Source organism: Lutjanus erythropterus, chromosome 11, assembly GCF_056507025.1.
Source record: "Lutjanus erythropterus isolate fLutEry1 chromosome 11, fLutEry1.hap2, whole genome shotgun sequence".
Classification (NCBI taxonomy): Eukaryota; Metazoa; Chordata; class Actinopteri; order Lutjaniformes; family Lutjanidae; genus Lutjanus; species Lutjanus erythropterus.
Window position 1 is genome coordinate 23,704,077 of NC_139327.1, and position 17,502 is coordinate 23,721,578.

At 38.0% G+C, this 17,502-nt stretch overlaps 2 protein-coding genes and 1 long non-coding RNA gene across 3 annotated transcripts; 1 reads left to right on the plus strand and 2 right to left on the minus strand.

Annotated features, from left to right (window-relative positions):
• Positions 1 to 673: 673 nt before the first annotated feature.
• On the plus strand, positions 674 to 6,660 carry ublcp1 (ubiquitin-like domain containing CTD phosphatase 1). Its single transcript, XM_084729726.1, has 11 exons — positions 674 to 916; positions 1,241 to 1,499; positions 2,318 to 2,409; positions 2,815 to 2,900; positions 3,005 to 3,120; positions 3,894 to 3,992; positions 4,389 to 4,426; positions 4,615 to 4,713; positions 5,144 to 5,260; positions 5,367 to 5,494; positions 6,009 to 6,660. The coding sequence occupies exons 2-11, from the start codon at positions 1,346 to 1,348 to the stop codon at positions 6,037 to 6,039; spliced, it is 960 nt and encodes a 319-aa protein (XP_084585852.1). The 5' UTR covers positions 674 to 916; positions 1,241 to 1,345; the 3' UTR covers positions 6,040 to 6,660.
• On the minus strand, positions 6,271 to 9,032 carry LOC146319127 (uncharacterized). The gene is made up of 2 exons (XR_014771528.1): positions 7,472 to 9,032; positions 6,271 to 6,663 (listed from the first exon to the last, which is right to left on the minus strand). It is a non-coding gene; the product is annotated as an uncharacterized LOC146319127 (long non-coding RNA).
• A 541-nt stretch (positions 9,033 to 9,573) lies between these two features.
• il12bb (interleukin 12B, b) lies at positions 9,574 to 15,834 on the minus strand. The gene is made up of 9 exons (XM_084730325.1): positions 15,727 to 15,834; positions 14,997 to 15,090; positions 14,792 to 14,893; positions 14,455 to 14,637; positions 12,332 to 12,437; positions 12,061 to 12,230; positions 10,926 to 11,086; positions 10,030 to 10,148; positions 9,574 to 9,891 (listed from the first exon to the last, which is right to left on the minus strand). Exons 2-9 carry the CDS (start codon positions 15,088 to 15,090, stop codon positions 9,864 to 9,866), a joined length of 963 nt encoding a protein of 320 aa, XP_084586451.1. The 5' UTR covers positions 15,727 to 15,834; the 3' UTR covers positions 9,574 to 9,863.
• Positions 15,835 to 17,502: the final 1,668 nt, after the last annotated feature.

Sequence of the window (17,502 nt, forward strand, 5' to 3'; positions counted from 1 at the left end):
ACACTTTCACTGCTACTTTCCAGGAGTTCGGGATATGTATAAAATAAAAAAAAAAAACTGGTGCCCGAATTTGTAATTCAAAGGTATTTGTCTTGTCCATACGTTCTTAAACTGTAGTATGAGTACTGATGGTATTCAAGCTCCCTCTAGTGGTACACCAAAGAGTCACTGAAATTTAAAAAAATGAAATACATTAATTTAAAAACATATGATCAAAATACTAGAAAATGTAAAATACAAATATTTAAAATATGAGATTGCTGAAATGTAGTTTTAAATAACTTTTGTCTCTCCTATAATATTTTAGTTTCAATATCAGCCTGCTACATAGCCACATGAGCAGAGGTAATTATTATTTACAGGAAATAATCTTAATAATAGGGAAACCTTGGACTGTAACATCAGTTATAATGATGGTGCTTGGAGAAGCTTATATTTATATGTACACTATATATACTTATAGTTTGCATTATCTACTCTGAATTTTCTGACTGAATTATAGGCTACATTCATATTCAAAATGCTGATGGAAAGTCCAAACAAAAATCTGTCTTTTCAGTTTTGATCAATCAGACAAAATTAAAATTAGTCACATTTAATGTTGATTTTTTTTTTGTTATAGATCGTATCTTTTCTCTTCTTCTCTTCTCTTTCCTTGTCTTTTTTTAAGGATGAAGTAAATGGATACTAATATCAAACGACGTTATGTTAATCTGTTGACATATGGTCGCTATGGTAACGACGCTTTTTTTTCTCTCCCCCTACGTCACTACCGGCAGGATTCAGGACGCCAGGAAGAAGAGTGTGTGCGCCTCCCGATGAATGAAACCGAACAGCAAACTTCATTCATTCATTCAACTTTTCGTCGACATTTGACGGTGTTTGTCAGGTGTTACATGTTAGCTTGCTCTGCCAGGTAAGCAAACCCACACCGTGCAGCTGGGCGAGCTAATGTTAGCTAGCTGACTGGGTTACCTCTCGTTTTTACATTGTTGCTAGTCAATGTTAGCCATCTCATGCTAAAAATATCAACAACCAGAGACTGTCAGTGTGTCTGCTCTGATTAGCTGGCATTTGGCCGTTGTGTCTCGATTTAGCCAGTCAAAACAACACATGCTTAACAATAGTGATGCCATGTTTTGCTCTCTGTGTTTCATTATTAGCTGCTCTCTATGTTTTGCTCAAGCTACAGCCACTTACACCTCCTGTTACTTTGCCCTGTCCCTCCTCTCTCTGCAAGGTGTCCGTGTGCATGTTGGTCACCGTAGCTGGAAATATCTGCCTCAAAGTGTGCCGAGTGGGTGTGGTTGTGTGTGTATGTGTGTGAAGAGCCCCCGTGTGTGCCATGTCAGTGTCAGTGATCATAAAGTGGGGAGGTCAGGAGTACTCCATCAGTTCTCTGTCTGAGGAGGACACAGTGATGGACCTGAAACAGTCCATTAAGACCTTGACTGGGGTGCTGCCAGAGAGACAGAAACTACTGGGACTCAAGGTCAAAGGTGAGAGGGCGTCAGCGATCACAACTGTGTTATACCTGGAAGACATAGTGTTAATAATGCCATGTTATATCCAGACTGTGATACTTACTGTGATATGAGACTAGATATTATCTTAGATTTTGGATATCCTTTTATCATTAAGTGTTGTCTTTCTGGTTTTAAAGGCTGCTTTACAGTAAAAGGCTGTGAATTTCTCAACTTACCAGACTGTTCTAACAGTTCAGTTATTTGCCATTACCTACTTAGTGATTATATCCACTAGGGCTGCAACTAATGATTAGTTTCATTCAGTCATTTTCTCAATTGATCAGTTAGTTGTTTAATCCATAAAATGTGTGAAAACGGTGAAAAATGTTGATCACTGTTTCCCAAAGCCCAAGATTATGTCCTCAAATGTCTTGTTTTGTCCACAACCTCACTTTTATAGAGGAGTAAAGAAACCATAAAATATTCACATTTGAGAAACTGAAATCAGATTTTTTTTTTCTTAAAAATGATTAATTGATTGAAGAGATTGAATTTGTTATTGTCCGCATTATCCCTATTTATGACTTACCATTACTGTTAATAATATGTATGAAACCTCTCTTGAAAATGAAATCAAAAATTCCACATCTTTGTTTTCCGAGGCTTTAGCTGTGTTAATCCACATTCATAATTAGTTGATGTTTTGTCTTTTCTCAGCCTGTTACCTGCTACCTGTTTCTCCACCTGTCTGGATTTCTGTTTCATGTCATTTTTAATTTGTTTGTTTTTAAACTGTAAATTAATCTCCCTCTTCTCCTTCTGTCCCTTCTGTCTTTCTTTCCCTCGTCCAGGTAAACCTGCTGAGGATGAGGTGAAGCTGGGCTCGTTGAAGCTGAAGCCAAACACTAAGATCATGATGATGGGCACCAGAGAGGAGAGCCTGGTAGGTGACAGGGTGATAGAGAAATTAACTGACTCCTGACTCCTCTGCTGTTGTGATGCATGTTGATGGTGCAAGACACCTGTTAAGTGATTAGCCGTTTCTTCACTCTTTGTATCCTCCATTATCAAAGGATATGAGAGGCTCTTTATGAGCCAGGGCATATTTGTTATTTGCTTTCACTCTATTGAAGAATTTTCTTCTTGCTCTTGATGGAGTGTCTATTATCAATACATATCACTAATGTGTTATTGTCTAGGCCTATGCTCCTTCAAGCTGTTGACTACAGTGTTGTCATTTTTGTGGGATCACATGTTGCCTAATTAGCTTTATTTACTGTGTTGTGTTAAAGGTTCCAGTTGGCTGACTGATACGCTTTAAACTGCGCGTGTGTTTTGTTTTTTGAAGGAAGAGGTTTTAGCCCCTCCCCCAGAAAATGATGACGTTGTCAACGATTTTGACATCGAGGAGGAGGTCATTGAAGTGGAGAACAGGTTAGATGTTTTTTTAATGGGATTTTTGTGTGTCTGTGCTTCTATAAAAGTAAAATGTATCTGTGCGTCTGAGAAATAAATGTTGTTCTTCTGTATGTCTCTAGAGAGGAGAACCTGGCTAAAATAGCCCGCAGAGTAAAAGACTACAAGGTGGAGGAGTTGAACCCTCCCAGAGAAGGAAAGAGGCTTCTGGTACTGGATGTGGATTATACACTGTTTGGTGAGTTACAGTGACAACAACATTTGTCTCTTTAAGAACATGACTGTGAAACTGCTGGAAAATGATAAGATTTTATTGATGCCAATGCCATTATTGATTCTGCTTTTCTGTCAGATTCTTTATCAATTTTCTTATTGATACCTGTTTAATTTTGTGTTGGGGAAAAAAGTAGGCATGCACAGTAGAAACCAGTAGAAAAAGGCATGCAAAAGCTTTGATGTCTGTCTAGAAGAATATTTTTAAAGCATTAGTTTTCATTTAGGTTTGTCTTAGTCAAAGAATACATTTGTAAAGCTTGCCTGTATTGCTTTATAACAGGACAGTTACCCTTGGTAACAGATGTGCTGCTCAGTTGAGAAGTAGTGGCAGTCATGTATAGAGTGTCAAATACAGGGCTTTCATGGAATAAAAGTCCATGTTGTGTAGAAACATGCATCATCAATATTGCTGCTGTTTCCATCCTTACTTTAAATGGTCATTTACAGATATTACAACAAGGCCGTTGTTATCGTCTTCATTAAATGAAGTCATTCTTGAGAGCAGTTCTCCCTCTCAGCCACCTCTTGTTGCAAATATTTCAGCAGTGTAGATGCAGTGTTGCAGTGCGCAACTGCCAGACAGCTCTGAGGCATATGATTCTGACGGACAATTTGGAACTGGTTCTCAACTGGAACGGTTCTTGATTCCCATCCCTAGTCTTGTAATGGTATTCAGTAGTACAGGACGATTTGTTAAACACTATGAATTGATGTCTGAATCCTATGTGTGTTTAGATCACAAGTCGTGTGCAGAAACGGGTCAGGAGCTGATGAGACCATATCTTCACGAGTTTCTGACATCAGCATATGAGGACTATGACATTGTCATCTGGTGTATGTATCTTCTCTTCTCTTCTCTTCTCTTCTCTTCTCTTCTCTTCTCTTCTCTTCTCTTCTCTTCTCTTCTCTTCTCTTCTCCTTCAGGTCTAAATTGGACTAACTTGCATGCATTACTGTAGATAACAAGGGGAATGCAGCTGTTAAAATATTTATGGCTGCAGTTCTTTGAAAATGCAACACTTACTGTACAGTGTTTGTAAATGGTCAGTTTATAGTGCACAGTGTTTCTGCACTGCTGGGCTACTGGACAGCCTCACTACAACCTTATTTTAATATCCAGTAATATACTGACGTATTTTACGGCCATTTGTTGTTCTTGATTTCCTCTCCATTCTGGTACCGAGTAATCTCATGGAGTATACATCTTACACATGTGCTTTCTCTCCTCAGCTGCTACAAGTATGAAGTGGATTGATGCCAAAATGAAAGTAAGTATTCCACTTTTTGTATTATCTTCAAAAATCTGATTGTCACCTGGCCATCTGACTGTTACTATGACTGTACTGTACCCTTTTCTCACCAGAAGGTGGCAGTGTTATTAAATTTAACCCACAGTGCTTGGGTATAGAAGGGACCAGAAGATAACACTGCTGTCCATGTGTGTTTGTGTGTGTAGGAGCTGGGAGTGACGGACAACCCAAACTACAAGGTTACGTTCATGCTGGACAGTGCAGCAATGATCACAGTACATACCCCTAAGAGAGGGGTTGTGGAGGTTGGTATAATCTGCACCATTTCTTATAATATAGATAGTTCTATTTGAATTAAGAAAAAAATAAAATGTTGCTCCCAAACAATAATATGTAATATATAAACATATACATATATATAATGCAATATATAAAATAAAAAAACACCACCAATTATAGACAAATGTAGTTGTGATAGGCCATTATTGGCCAATCGATATATCAGTCTGATCGGTCTGGCACTAATATTATTACACTATATTTTGGAGAGCCCTCCACAGCTGAAGGTCTGAACTTGTGTGTGGAGTGACACTGGAGTGCTTGGGATGAGGGATCGGTTTGAGAAAGGGCCATGCACAGAAATAACTTGTCTCTACATGGAGTTTTTGGCTGAGGTTTGTTGCTTTGTCAGAGGATGATAGGAGTGATGTAGTGTGTTTGATGACACATATCCAGGTGAAGCCGCTGGGTGTGATATGGGGGAAGTACGGAGAATTTTACAACAGGAAGAACACCATCATGTTTGACGACATCGGAAGAAACTTCCTCATGAACCCACAGAACGGATTAAAGGTAGGAAGCCAACATCATCATCATTCTTTTTATCCTGTTCCTCATCATTGTCATAGTGTTTTTCTAAAGCATATTGTGTGTGTATGTGTGTGTGTTCGTGTGTTAGATCCGACCCTTCATGAAGGCCCATCTGAACAGGGAGAAGGACAGGGAGCTGTATAAACTGGCTCAGTACCTTAAAGAAATCGCCAAGCTCGATGACTTCAGTGGACTCAACCACAAACACTGGGAAAGGTAGACACACACACACACACACACACACACACACACACACACACACACACACACACACACACACACACACACACACACACACAAAACAGCAATAAGTGCAATTGCATAGCAGTAGCACCTGTTAGACCTTTTTTATACAAGAAATGTTAAAAAAAAAAACATGATAAATGCCACCTGCACTTATTTAAGGACATCCTCATGAGACTTGTAAATTAACATAATTACCACCTCAGTAATACCTTATTAGGTTACGTTTCCTGCCCCATATGTCAAGAAGTGCTTATTCATGAAAGGGGTATCTAAGAATACAAAGAAGAACTTCACAAGTTGGGAGATTAAAACCCTGTTTTTAGAGATTCATTCAAAGGACAGTGTAATTTTTATAGTGTCAGCAGTGGAAATAAGTGATCTGCTCAAGCAGAGGAACTGGAAAGACAAGTGCTGTTAAATGCTGTTAAGTGCTGTTATATTTGTCTGTGTGTGTGTGTGTGTGTGTGTGTGTGTGTGTGTGTAGGTACTTATCTAAGAGGCAGCAGCACCACTGAGGAGGGACCACATCCATGGCCAAGACTTGTGCTGGACGCTGCCACCCCAACATCCAGTTCTCACACACACACGCACAAAAACTTGGCCGTTACTTTATTTCAAACCTTAAGACAGATCCTACACTAACCCTGCAGCTGCCAACACTCAAAGCTCAGGACTGAGATGGGCTTCCCAATTTCTATATTTGCATGTTCTCTGTCTCTCCGGAATCTCGCACATTGTTTTTCTTATTTTTTTTTAAATATTGTTTGCATTTATTACAGTAATAATGACGGTTACAACCAGTCGGTACTGTAATCTTAAAATCTATCTGGGTTGAAAAAAACTACTCATAGGTTTGAAGCTGTGAGCCACCATGACCCACAAAGTCCACAGTTAAATATCACCTGAAAACATCTGTGAACTTTTAAACCTGCTGGGTCTTTCAGGTGGATGGAGTTTACACTAGTTTCACATTAGTAAATGTGAAAACACTACTAAAAAATACTTTGTTTTGATTATCATGCATCTCTGCCATACCACGTGAGTAAAAACAGATGTTATATAATTTCACTGTGGATAAAAGGATAGTTCGGATTATCTGAAGTGGAGTTGTGTGAGGAACTTATTGATTGTCAGTGTACCTACAGTGGATGGTGATGGACATGCCCCCAGTTTGGAGACACAGAGAGATGTATCAGTGAAGAAGCTAAGCACTCTGCTGTGGACAGGGACAGCAGCAAAACATGTTTTGGTAATAAAATAATAATTAGCAATTATCGCCAACTATTTTGATAATCAATTTGAATATTTTTTAAAGAAAAAAGTCAGAATGTGAAGCTTTTCTGGTTCTTAAATCCTACATTACAGTAAACCGAGTATTTTTGGGTTGTGGACAAAACAAGACATTTGAAAACGTCATCTCGGGCTTTGGGAAACACTGATCAACATTTTTCACAATTTTCTGACAATTTATAGGCAAACAACTATTGATCAAATAATCAAGAAAATAATCAACCAGTTAATCGACTATGAAAATAATTATTAGTTGCAGCCCTCATGTTATATTTTGAATATTTTTGCCTCTTTACTTTGCAGTTAGGCAGCTTTTTCAAACAGGAAAATGCAGTCATTTTATCTCATAGAACATAGGAGTTGCTGGTCTACTGCTGCCTCGATCAGTTAGTCAGTTATTGTGTCATTTTGGTGTTATAAAGGGTTATCTTGGAATAAACAGAGTCACACAATAACACAAACAAACCAAATGATAGAGGCTGCAGTAGATCAACTCGTGTTCTGTGAGGAAAGATAAATTGTTTTTGTCAAAGGAATCTGGTTGCTTTGGGGCTGTTTTTTTAGGTGATTAAAATATATTTGTCCACAGCAGTACATCGTTTAGCTTCTTACACCAAGTGTCCTGCTGCTTCTTCAAATCGGGGACATGTCGACCACCATCTACTGTAGGTAACACACTGACTATTGATAAGTACCTCATACAAATAATCTGAACAGTTCCTTTTAGGTCAGTAATCACATCCTGAACCGCTGTATGAGGCTTAATGTTACATCTTTGAGAAAGGAGGATTGAAATGTGTAATTCAACAGGAAATATTTAGTGAGAACGAGTTATATAACCTGTATCTTAAAATGTGTTAAAGAACCGAGGACACCCGGCAAGTCTATTCTGTGCAAATTGTTATGAAGAATTAAAGTGAAAAATTGGAACAGCAAAATGCGTTGAGAGCAGTAGTCCAAAACAAACATAAATCAAAGTCCTTGAGCATCAAACAGACACCTGTAACCCCAGTAATTTGCTAACAATATGCAATAATCCTCAAAGCTACTGTGATATTAAATGCTGTTGAGGTCAAGGCTGGTTGTAGCGAAAACATTTTCATCAAAACAGTTGACTCTCCTGTGTATGTTTTGATGGAAATCGTGCTGTTGCTTGTATGCAGGGGTCACTGCTCACAGGCCTGTGGGTTCTGAGGATGTAGTACATGTATTCTATATACATGCATAGTACTGTAGGTACATAGAAGACCAGGTTTTCATGGGTGTGTGTATTGTTACGTGCCAGCTCTCTTGCATTGCTGAACGCACACACTCAGAGGCACACAGAGGATCAGCTCTAGTTTTTGTTTTCATTAGTCTGTGTTTTGTTTAGAGCTTTTATTGAACTATCGAATTGTTAATGAACAAAGTGAGGATGAGGGATGTTGATGGGGATGCAAGAAACTGACAGCACAAAATGTGCACTTCACAGTTTGTCTTTTTGTAGCTTCACATGTGTCAGCACTTATTGTTAGCGTTTATTTTAAGTTATGGATGAGGAAGGGGAAGTGTCGGGAGAAGGTGTTTCCCCACCTTATGAACAAGTAGCACCCAGAGCTCTTGGAAACATCAGGGATGCGATTGTTGCTTTTTTTCAGATGTTGTCAGGTTTACAGCTCTCTTGGATATTTAACTCCTTTACATTTCTCGAGATGATTTCTTGAAATCTGCCTTTTTGTGTCTTCCTCATCACATCCCTGACATCCTGGCTGTAAATATGACAATAAACGTTTTTTTTGTACCTTAGTTGCCTGCACTCTTCATTGTCCTTTAAGTCATTTAATATGAGTGGTCTCAGAATATTGACATCTTTTACAGCCTAAATTCTGTAACTACGGCACAAGCACCACTGGAGGTACACGAGGTCCCTGTTCCTGTATTATTTGTAGTCATGATCATGCATGTTGCGTGTGCATATGTCATCGATGACTACAATATTTTCAGAGGTGGTACACGGTGTAAAAAGTTTATGAAACACTTTTACGGTATTCAAATGCTTCGTTGTATTTAAAGGACCAGTGTGTAGGATTTAGTGGGATCTAGCGGTGAGAGAAACCAACTGACTGTAGCTCACCTCAACTTCCCCTTCCAAGTGTGTCGGAGAAATCAAAGTGGACATGACATTTGCAAAAAGCATAAAAGGCCAATGTTTGGTTTGTCCATTCTTGGCTGCTGTAGAAAAGGGTTGTCATGATTCTCAAAATTCATGATTAGATGTAACGTTCAGTTATAAGGTCATGATTTGATTCATGATTTTGATGTAAATATAAGTTTTATATGTTTATTAGCACATTAAAATCAACATATTTGTTTTATGCCCTGAGAACTGTCATCTAAATTCTTAAATTCTTAAAAATGTGGCTATATATAAGCTACACTGAGTTATTTTTGAAGTGTTGTTTTGTTTTCTCTGCACACAAGCCAGATATGCACAAGAAGGTAGGATAGAGAAAATGGAAAGAAACATATTACCTGTTTTTCATTTTGAACCATTTTTGATTGATGACTGATAGAAATTAAACTGTAACACCTTACTACAGAAACATGGCCGCCTCCATTGAAGAGGACCAAGCACCCTCTGTAGCTATAAATGGCCCGTACTTTTTTCTTTTTTATATATATTCTGCCGATATATCCCCCTACAGATTACATACAAGAGCTTTAATTACCCAAATGAAAAAAAGCACAGCAAATGAATATGTTCGTCAATTTATTTTGAAAAGATAAACATTTTGACAACATTTTTGCAAGAATAAGGGCATAAAAGTTATGGAAAGAGTAACTTATTTAAATTATATTAAAAATAATAGTTTTAACAATATACTTTATACTACTTATAGTTCCAGAGAAACAACAAAGTGATCAATAAATACTGTACAGGTATACATTCACATCACTTTTGGTGCATTGTTGAAAAAAATGTTTGAGATATTAAAAAAAATAGTGGAAAATGTTTCCTTCCATCTGTGAGTTCTTTGTGGATTTATGGCAGAAAGTCCAGTGAGAGAAGTCAGCAGCTCACGTGATTTTTGTTCACTCTGGAGACAGAACAGGTTGGATCAGATCAATGCTGGTGGCATGACTTGATATTATATTACTCACACGTAAATTATATCTTTGATCGCAAACCCAGTCAAAACAGTTCTTACACTGAATAGTCTGAGTAATACACTTACGTGCAGTGGCTCCAGTGGCTGAATGGCCCGCTGGTGTGTTTGTCCTGAGCTCGCACACAGAAAACATACTTCTTGGCTCTGACATTGACCTCAAACTTAGTTTCCTCAGTAGTGTCAGACTGCACAAGAGAAGAGACGGCATATTGAAAACAAATAAAAGTGGTTAAAGGAACAGTTCACCTCTGGAATCAAAAAGACATATTAGATTTTTTTGTGTAAATAGTTCTGGTGTCAGTTGCCGTAAAGATGTCTGCCTTCTCGAACTAGATCACACTAACCACCAAAAAGGACATTTCAAAAATTCAACAGGAATGTCTCTTTTCAGAAATCACAGTGTTCATTTTTCAAGATAATCCACAGACCTTGTTGTGAGCAGTTATGTGTAAGAATTTTTTTTCTTTCTACCAAACTAAATGGTAAGAGATTGCAGCTCAGCAAAGGAGGACGCCATTACTGCAATGTTTACATCCAGCGCTGTCACAAGCACAAGCCTCTCGTCAATGAGTAGATGCACAATTCCTTCTATTTGGTGATATATCTGATGTGTGTGGCTTGGTATAGAAAATCAATAATTCCTTCATGAAGCTGCTCACAACAGGTTCTGTGGATTCTCTTCAGTAAGCAGGTCAGGATTTTTCTTATTTTTTGGTGCCGAGTGCCATCTAGTTCCATTATATTGGAGAGAAGACAGACACCTCTATGGCCACTGCCTCCAAAACTCTGCAACCCACACCAAAACTATTTAGATGGGTGAATAGCACCACAGGTTAGAGGGAAAACACATATTTTGGATTTTGGGGATGAACTGTCCCTTTAAACTGCTGGTCAGCAAATGCATTTTTACAGTAGCTAAGTGTAACTGGAGTCTGATCTCCATCATGCCTGTATTGATTTACCAGTATGGGCTCGGTGCCGTGACACGATTGTTCGTGGGGGAACACCTTGACCTGGAACCTCAGGCCAAAGAAGGAGCAGGGCTCCTCCCAGGAGTTGGGGTAGCTCCAGCTGAACACCCTCCCGTCACTGACATGCAGGTTAGGGAGTTTCGCCGGCCTCACTAAATAGGGTGAAGGAGGGGAGAAATGATGTGGAGAGGGGTGAACAGGGGAGGGAAACAGTACAGTGAGGAGGATGTGGCAGGACTGCAACTATACATGAGACAAGACAGAAAGGAATGAATAGAAACACTTTGAAAATATTAAAATATTTGGTTTAGGGTTATGGCTATAATGCATTAAAAGCACAGTCCTGCATTCATAAAGATTTATAACACTTTTTATTGATGTTTATTGTATGACTTTGTTAAATACTCAATTCTAATCAATTACAGCATTTTGTTTCAGAATAGCAGGCCGTTGCTATGAATAACCGACTGTTGCTATGGATGCAGTTCTGATCGTAGACTCCTGAGGAGAAATGAAATCATTTTTCCTCCACACCATAATGACAGCAGTGTGTGAAAGAAGAATCTGAGTCCTGGGTTACACAGCACATTAAAACTACCATAACTTTAACCAATTATAAAGACACATAAAAAACTGTTCTAACGAATCATAACAGATTATAAATTCTAAGATTCTGAAATGGAATAACGTCTTATAAACATCACACAACTGCTAATAACCTTATACAGTGCTTCCACTTTACTTAAAGCTCACAAAGTCATGCTATAGTATATTATTACAGATACAGATGCAGATGCAGTTCTCTGTGTTTGTAACCCTTTCAAACGCTGCTCTCACTTTGGCATGGAGGCATAAAGCATTATGAATGCTGCCCTTAAAATACATTATGCCCACCATTTATAATACTTTATGAACTTTGCTGTAACTTGACATGCATGATTATAAACTTTTATAAAGAGTTATGAAGCTTTATAAATGCATTCTAATGTTTTATGAATGTACTTGTAATTCATCATAGGCATGACCTTCAGGGAAAGTGTTAGTCAATATTTTTTTTGTTTTTTTTGCTGTTTATTGTTCTATAAATAAAACAGTTTGACACAGATGTTAAAATTCAGTCACTTACCAATCTCTCTCAGGTAGAACTCCTTTGTGTAGGCCTCGAGGCGAGAGAAGCTGTGTATGTAAACGGTGAGGGAGATGCGGTGCTGCTCCTCGTTGTACGGACAGCTGGCGTCCTGGCAGTGAATCCCTGAGCTGTCCGCGTCCAGCACACAGGGAATCTCCTCCATATTACTAGATTGAAGACAAACTGGTTGGTACAGATACTGTCTACAACGGATTGACTCTATAGGAGCAGGATGAGTGGTTTTAGTGTTCAGAAGTTCTGTCCTCACCGTTCGGCCTTCACCAGGAGCACAGCAGCGTTGGATCTGGACTCTGTTCTCGTCCAGGTGCAGTGGAAGGAGCCTGAGTAGTTTGGTGCTGAACAGTAGATGTGACCTGGAGGAACAGAAGCACTGTCAGCGCTCTGCCTCTCTTTGTGTTTCATCAGGTTCTTGTGAACAATTTATCTACTCTCTACACATTATTTATCTTTAATTATCCATATAGATTGGAGAGATCAGTGGTAGAAACATCTGCCTTCTCTCAAATATGTTCTTTCTATAGTAGACAGAAAGTAGTCCCTATGTCAAACTGCTCACAACAGGATCTGTGGATTATCTGGAGTTTTTCAGATTTATTTTTTTGGCATTTTTTACTGTTATAGTCAAGAGCAGGCAGGCATGTCTACAGCTGATACAGTAAAGATGGATAAACCGTGCTACAGACCAGAGGAAAATATATCTTCGATTTTGGTGTGAAATGTCCATCGAAACATTGATAAATCATCGTAAGATTAATTTCAGGACTCTGATATAATTACTGTGAACAAGCCAGACAACTGAAAAGATCGCCAGCCTGTTCAACAAATTAAACATTTTGTTCCATCAAACGAGGCACAAAAAACACTGCCTTATGGCACAAAACAGGATAAAAGATGAAGTCTTTTCAGTACAAATGGTGCCGAAGCTTTCAGAGCTTTCACAGGTTCTTGCAAGGTGGCAAAAGGAGGAGAAAAGAAGAGAAAAAAAACTTTTCAAAAAATGTTTAATGTCTTCAGCAAAAGACTAGAAACAACAAGTTTGGTGTCTGTTTTTGAGAACCACTTGCACTAACAAACTGATGATGAACATAAAGCCTGCACATTGTGTCAACCACAAACCACACCAGGTTTATTTATGCTACAGCAAATACACCAAGCATCACTATGACTTTAACAAAGACACTGTGCTGAAATTGTGTTTTAACTTTAAATTATGTTGCACTAAACTTTACAACTAGCTGAAAATAAGGAGCTTTTTTTACTCTAAACTTAGAATAAATTGTTTCACTAAAACACAGATTTAAATTGTGATCCAACATTAACTTTAAATTTACTCCTGAGGAGGTTTAACTTTTTAAATGGCTGCCTTTTTGAGATGGACTGAGCAAAACTATTAAGTTTAAGGGACAGGCAGGATGCCTTTTTTGCTGTTTCTCCTCTTCCTTTAACTTCAGCTGATGTGTTTAAACAGTCTGCCAGCTGCTGCCTGCGGCTGTCTCTTTTTTTCCCTTACTGTTTTTTAGTCTTTTATTATTTGGTCATATTGCTCCAGTGATTCGGCCTCTGAGTTTTTCTTAGAGGAGGAGAAATTAGAGCCATTGTGAGAAGGCTAACAAGGCTAATTAACGTTTTGGCTAGTTAGCAAACATAAAATTTTGTGGACTTTTTAGCTGGCTAGCAAACAATCTAACATGTTAACTTTTTATTTAGCTAGCAAACAATGTAATGTATTGTAACAGAATACAGAGCAGCTGAAAGTTAACAGTTATACTTACTAGGTCCCATCAGCATGAAATAACTTCAATATTTATGGAGATGCTTGCTTGCTAAACCAAAATTAATTTTTTTTTTATTTTAACTAAAACAATAAACTTGGATTTTAATTTTACAACAGAGCTCTGCTTGATTTTAAACCTTGATTTACTTAACTGTGATTACAACTAAACAAGGATCAAATTAATATTTGTTGGTGCAACTAACTCTTCTTGCTTTCTTTCCACTTTTAATGTTCTATTTTTCCTTTTTCCTGTTCAATTCCATCTTCCTTTCCCATCATTACTCTACCTCTGATCCTCCTTTTATTGAATTACTTTTTACATGTGCCCCACCATCCATCTTAGCTTTTGAATCTGTCTGCTCTTGGGCCACAGCCCTCTACATCTGTCTATTTTTTTCCCATCTTATCTCCCTCTCCCACCATCTTTCTTATCTCAGCTATTCGGTGACATCTCTCCTCCACTCAGTGAAATACCTCCTGCAAGGTCCAATAACACAACAAATCTTTATCTCCCCCTGTTTGTCTTTCCTCTTGCTGTGTACTGTCTTTGTTCTTTCTCTCCCTCCCTCCTCACTTCGTCCTTTGTCTTATCTTACCTTCTTCGGGGGATTTTTCCTCCAGTATGACAGTCCTGTTGTCTGAGGCTAGTTGGATCAGGATCACAGTGTGGTTGAGGTATTCTCCGCCTGGGCTGAGGTGACAAGTGTAGTTTCCTCCGTTCATCTCCTCCACCAGGACCCTGACCTGGTTCCCCTGCAGAGCTGGATTAAGCTCCTTGCCTGAAACAAGGACATGGGCCAATATAACAATGATGTCAATGATCCAAAATGTCAAAAAAAAAGAAGAAAAATTACATACACAAACTTTTAGAAGTACTAGTGGCAATAGAAATAGTATCAATAGTTGTAGCATTAGAAACAATAGTAGTATTACCATTTTTCTTCCAAACTATAGGCTGGTCTTGATAAGCATTTCCACAGGTCAGAGGGACATAAACACTGGTGCCCACACCGTAAGGAACCCTCAGGACCAGAACTAGTGTAATCAAAGACAAGAAACACACACACAAACTGACTTGAATCAAGAGGCAAATGAAAACACAGAGGAATATTCAGTGGAGAAAGAAGGAGTTACCAACCATTATCCATCAGAGTCTCTATTTTGTCTTGGTTGCTGTCAGAGCTGGCACCGCACAGCGCAGCGTACAGGACCAAGAGGAACAACGTGCGCATCTGAAACACAGGACAATAAGTTAGTACAGTTCAGGGACTGGAGCCTTTTTTATTGGTTTTAATAACATAAAAGGCTGAGATTATTCAACATGCATAAATGCGGTTGCTAAATAACTGAAATCCAGTGAGCTTGACTTCATATCAATGAATGTATGAAGTAACTGTGAATTAACATTCCTTAACTGATGATCTATTAATTGGACTAACCGCCTAAAGCCATAGTGACTTGATCATTTCTGCATTGATTTATGAATTAAATCATTATAAGCCCAGAAATAGTTTAGATTTACTTTAGTATATGATTTGTACCCTTATAATAAAGTGTTACCCAATTAATATCTACTGAACTGAAAGTGCTGGATAAAATAAATAATAAAATTAAACATTTTTTCAACATGGTTGATTGGAATTAGACTTGTTGGGCTCATTCAAAGACAGAAAAAGACAAAAAATAAATAGTAAAACCACTTGCCCATAGAGCACAGATACATTAAATAAAGTATCAAAGAAGATACTATTCAATCCATTCAGTGATCATAAACCCATACAATCTCACAAAAAATAATAATAAAAACATAAAAAATAAAATCCAACACATAGAAATGCACCTGTAGTGAATGAGTGATCATATCTTACCTTGACAAGCAGATTAGATCTTTCACAGCTGAGAACTTCCTAATGAGTTTACCAGAGAGGTGAGGTGGCTGTGCTGATTGTTTTCACTTTGCACGCTGTCGCTGTATTTATATACATGCCAGAAGCAGAAGATTGAAAAAGCCAAAACCCCCTTCACACGAAGAGGAACTTACCTCGTGTTTGTGTTTGCCTGTGTGTCTGTGTGTGTGTGTGTGTGTGTGTGTTTGTGTATTACCTGAGAATGTGATGACATAAAACAATAATCAGCCGGAAAAACCAAAGGCATCTGAATTGAAGAAGAAGAACAGATTATTTCTTCATTCATCACAGAGTCTTCCACCTGACTCTTTTGTCACAGTTTAATTCACATCGTCACGAGGAATTTAACCACAGCAGAAGACAAACGACTCAATTCATATTGTACCTTATTCCATTGTGAAATTGTGTGTATGTGCAGGCGCGCTGGGGAAGGAAGTTGGGACAACAATAGTGACAGAAACCTGGGAAAGGGAACTGGAAGAGTTCAGACATTCACTCATGACAGCGTGTGATGCTGTGTGGTAATCCTGGTGGTGTATCACTAAAAACTGAACAGGTACTCTGGAAAATGGTCATATATTCTCAGGAACAAGAAAGTGTCAGTGATAATGACACCTCCATTGAAGTGAAAAAGAGAATAGAGTAACTGCGATGAAATAAAACTGAAATAAAAAATGTGTCTGAGGTATCTACAGAAGCCTCTTCCCACCAGTATGAGAAAAAAAATGTTCCCATGGTAAGTCATAAGTTTGAAATAAAATCTAATTATGAAATTTAAAAAAGCTTAAATTTTGAAATAAACTGTCATTATTATGAGATAGAAGTCAAAATTATGAGATAATAGTCATAATTATAGGAAATAGGATTTTTTTTTTTTAATCAGGAAAAAAGTATCATAATTTTGATTTTTTTTAAAGCTGCTACAACAAACTTTCATATTTTGTTGATTTTGGAGGCCCCTGTGGCCATAAGTTGTAGTGTTTCTACTGTAATTACTACAAAATTTAACGTAAGAAAATAAAATTATCTAAATGAAAATCTACCCACCGTAACTGGCTGAGAAAATGTAAACACAGGCTCGTTTCATCTGATTTTTACCTGGGGGCGAGTGTTAAGAGTAACTACAGCCGATCTTCCCTCCGAGGGCCTTGTTTGTGTTTATTCTTGTTTATGCTCATGTAAGCGCAACACGTTCTCATACCAAGTGTCTAATACTGAAGCACAAACCCTTCAGCCGCTGTGGCTGACATGTCCAGAACGCCGTTTTTAACACGATTAACGCTGTGAAAGGGTTTAAGATTTAAGCACAAAAACTACTTAGTTAGGTTTACAATTTACACTTTACAAGTTTACAATTTACAGTTTGACAGTAGCTTTTATTCTTAGCGACGTACATCTGAGAGCTAATAAGACACAAAAATTACTTATTTAGGTTTAGGCACAAAAAACTACTTGGTCAAGTTTAGGCACAAAGTAACAGCTAGATTTAGGCATGAAAACTTTTTGATTATGTTTAGGCACAATAAATTGCTTGGCCAACTTTAGGCACAAAACAACTCGGTTAGTTTAGGGACAAAAAAAGACATAGTTAGGTTTAGACACAAAGAACTAGGTCTAGACAAAAAAAAAACATGGTTAGGATTAGGCACAAAGGCTGCTTGGTTAAACTTAGATACAAAAAACTACTTCGGTCAGTCTAAACACAAAAAATTACTTGGTTAGTTTTAGGCACAAAAA

Excerpts from the sequence above, each read along its gene's own strand:
- ublcp1 (XM_084729726.1), top strand. The coding sequence starts at position 1,346 with ATGTCAGTGTCAGTGATCATAAAGTGGGGAGGTCAGGAGTACTCCATC. Across the intron at positions 3,121-3,893 it reads TGTGGATTATACACTGTTTG|ATCACAAGTCGTGTGCAGAA; the intron begins GTGAGTTACAGT and ends ATGTGTGTTTAG. Across the intron at positions 4,714-5,143 it reads CTAAGAGAGGGGTTGTGGAG|GTGAAGCCGCTGGGTGTGAT; the intron begins GTTGGTATAATC and ends ACACATATCCAG.
- il12bb (XM_084730325.1), bottom strand. The coding sequence starts at position 15,090 with ATGCGCACGTTGTTCCTCTTGGTCCTGTACGCTGCGCTGTGCGGTGCC. Across the intron at positions 12,231-12,331 it reads CTCCTGGTGAAGGCCGAACG|TAATATGGAGGAGATTCCCT; the intron begins GTGAGGACAGAA and ends TCTTCAATCTAG. Across the intron at positions 10,149-10,925 it reads ACGGCACCGAGCCCATACTG|TCTGACACTACTGAGGAAAC; the intron begins GTAAATCAATAC and ends TCTCTTGTGCAG.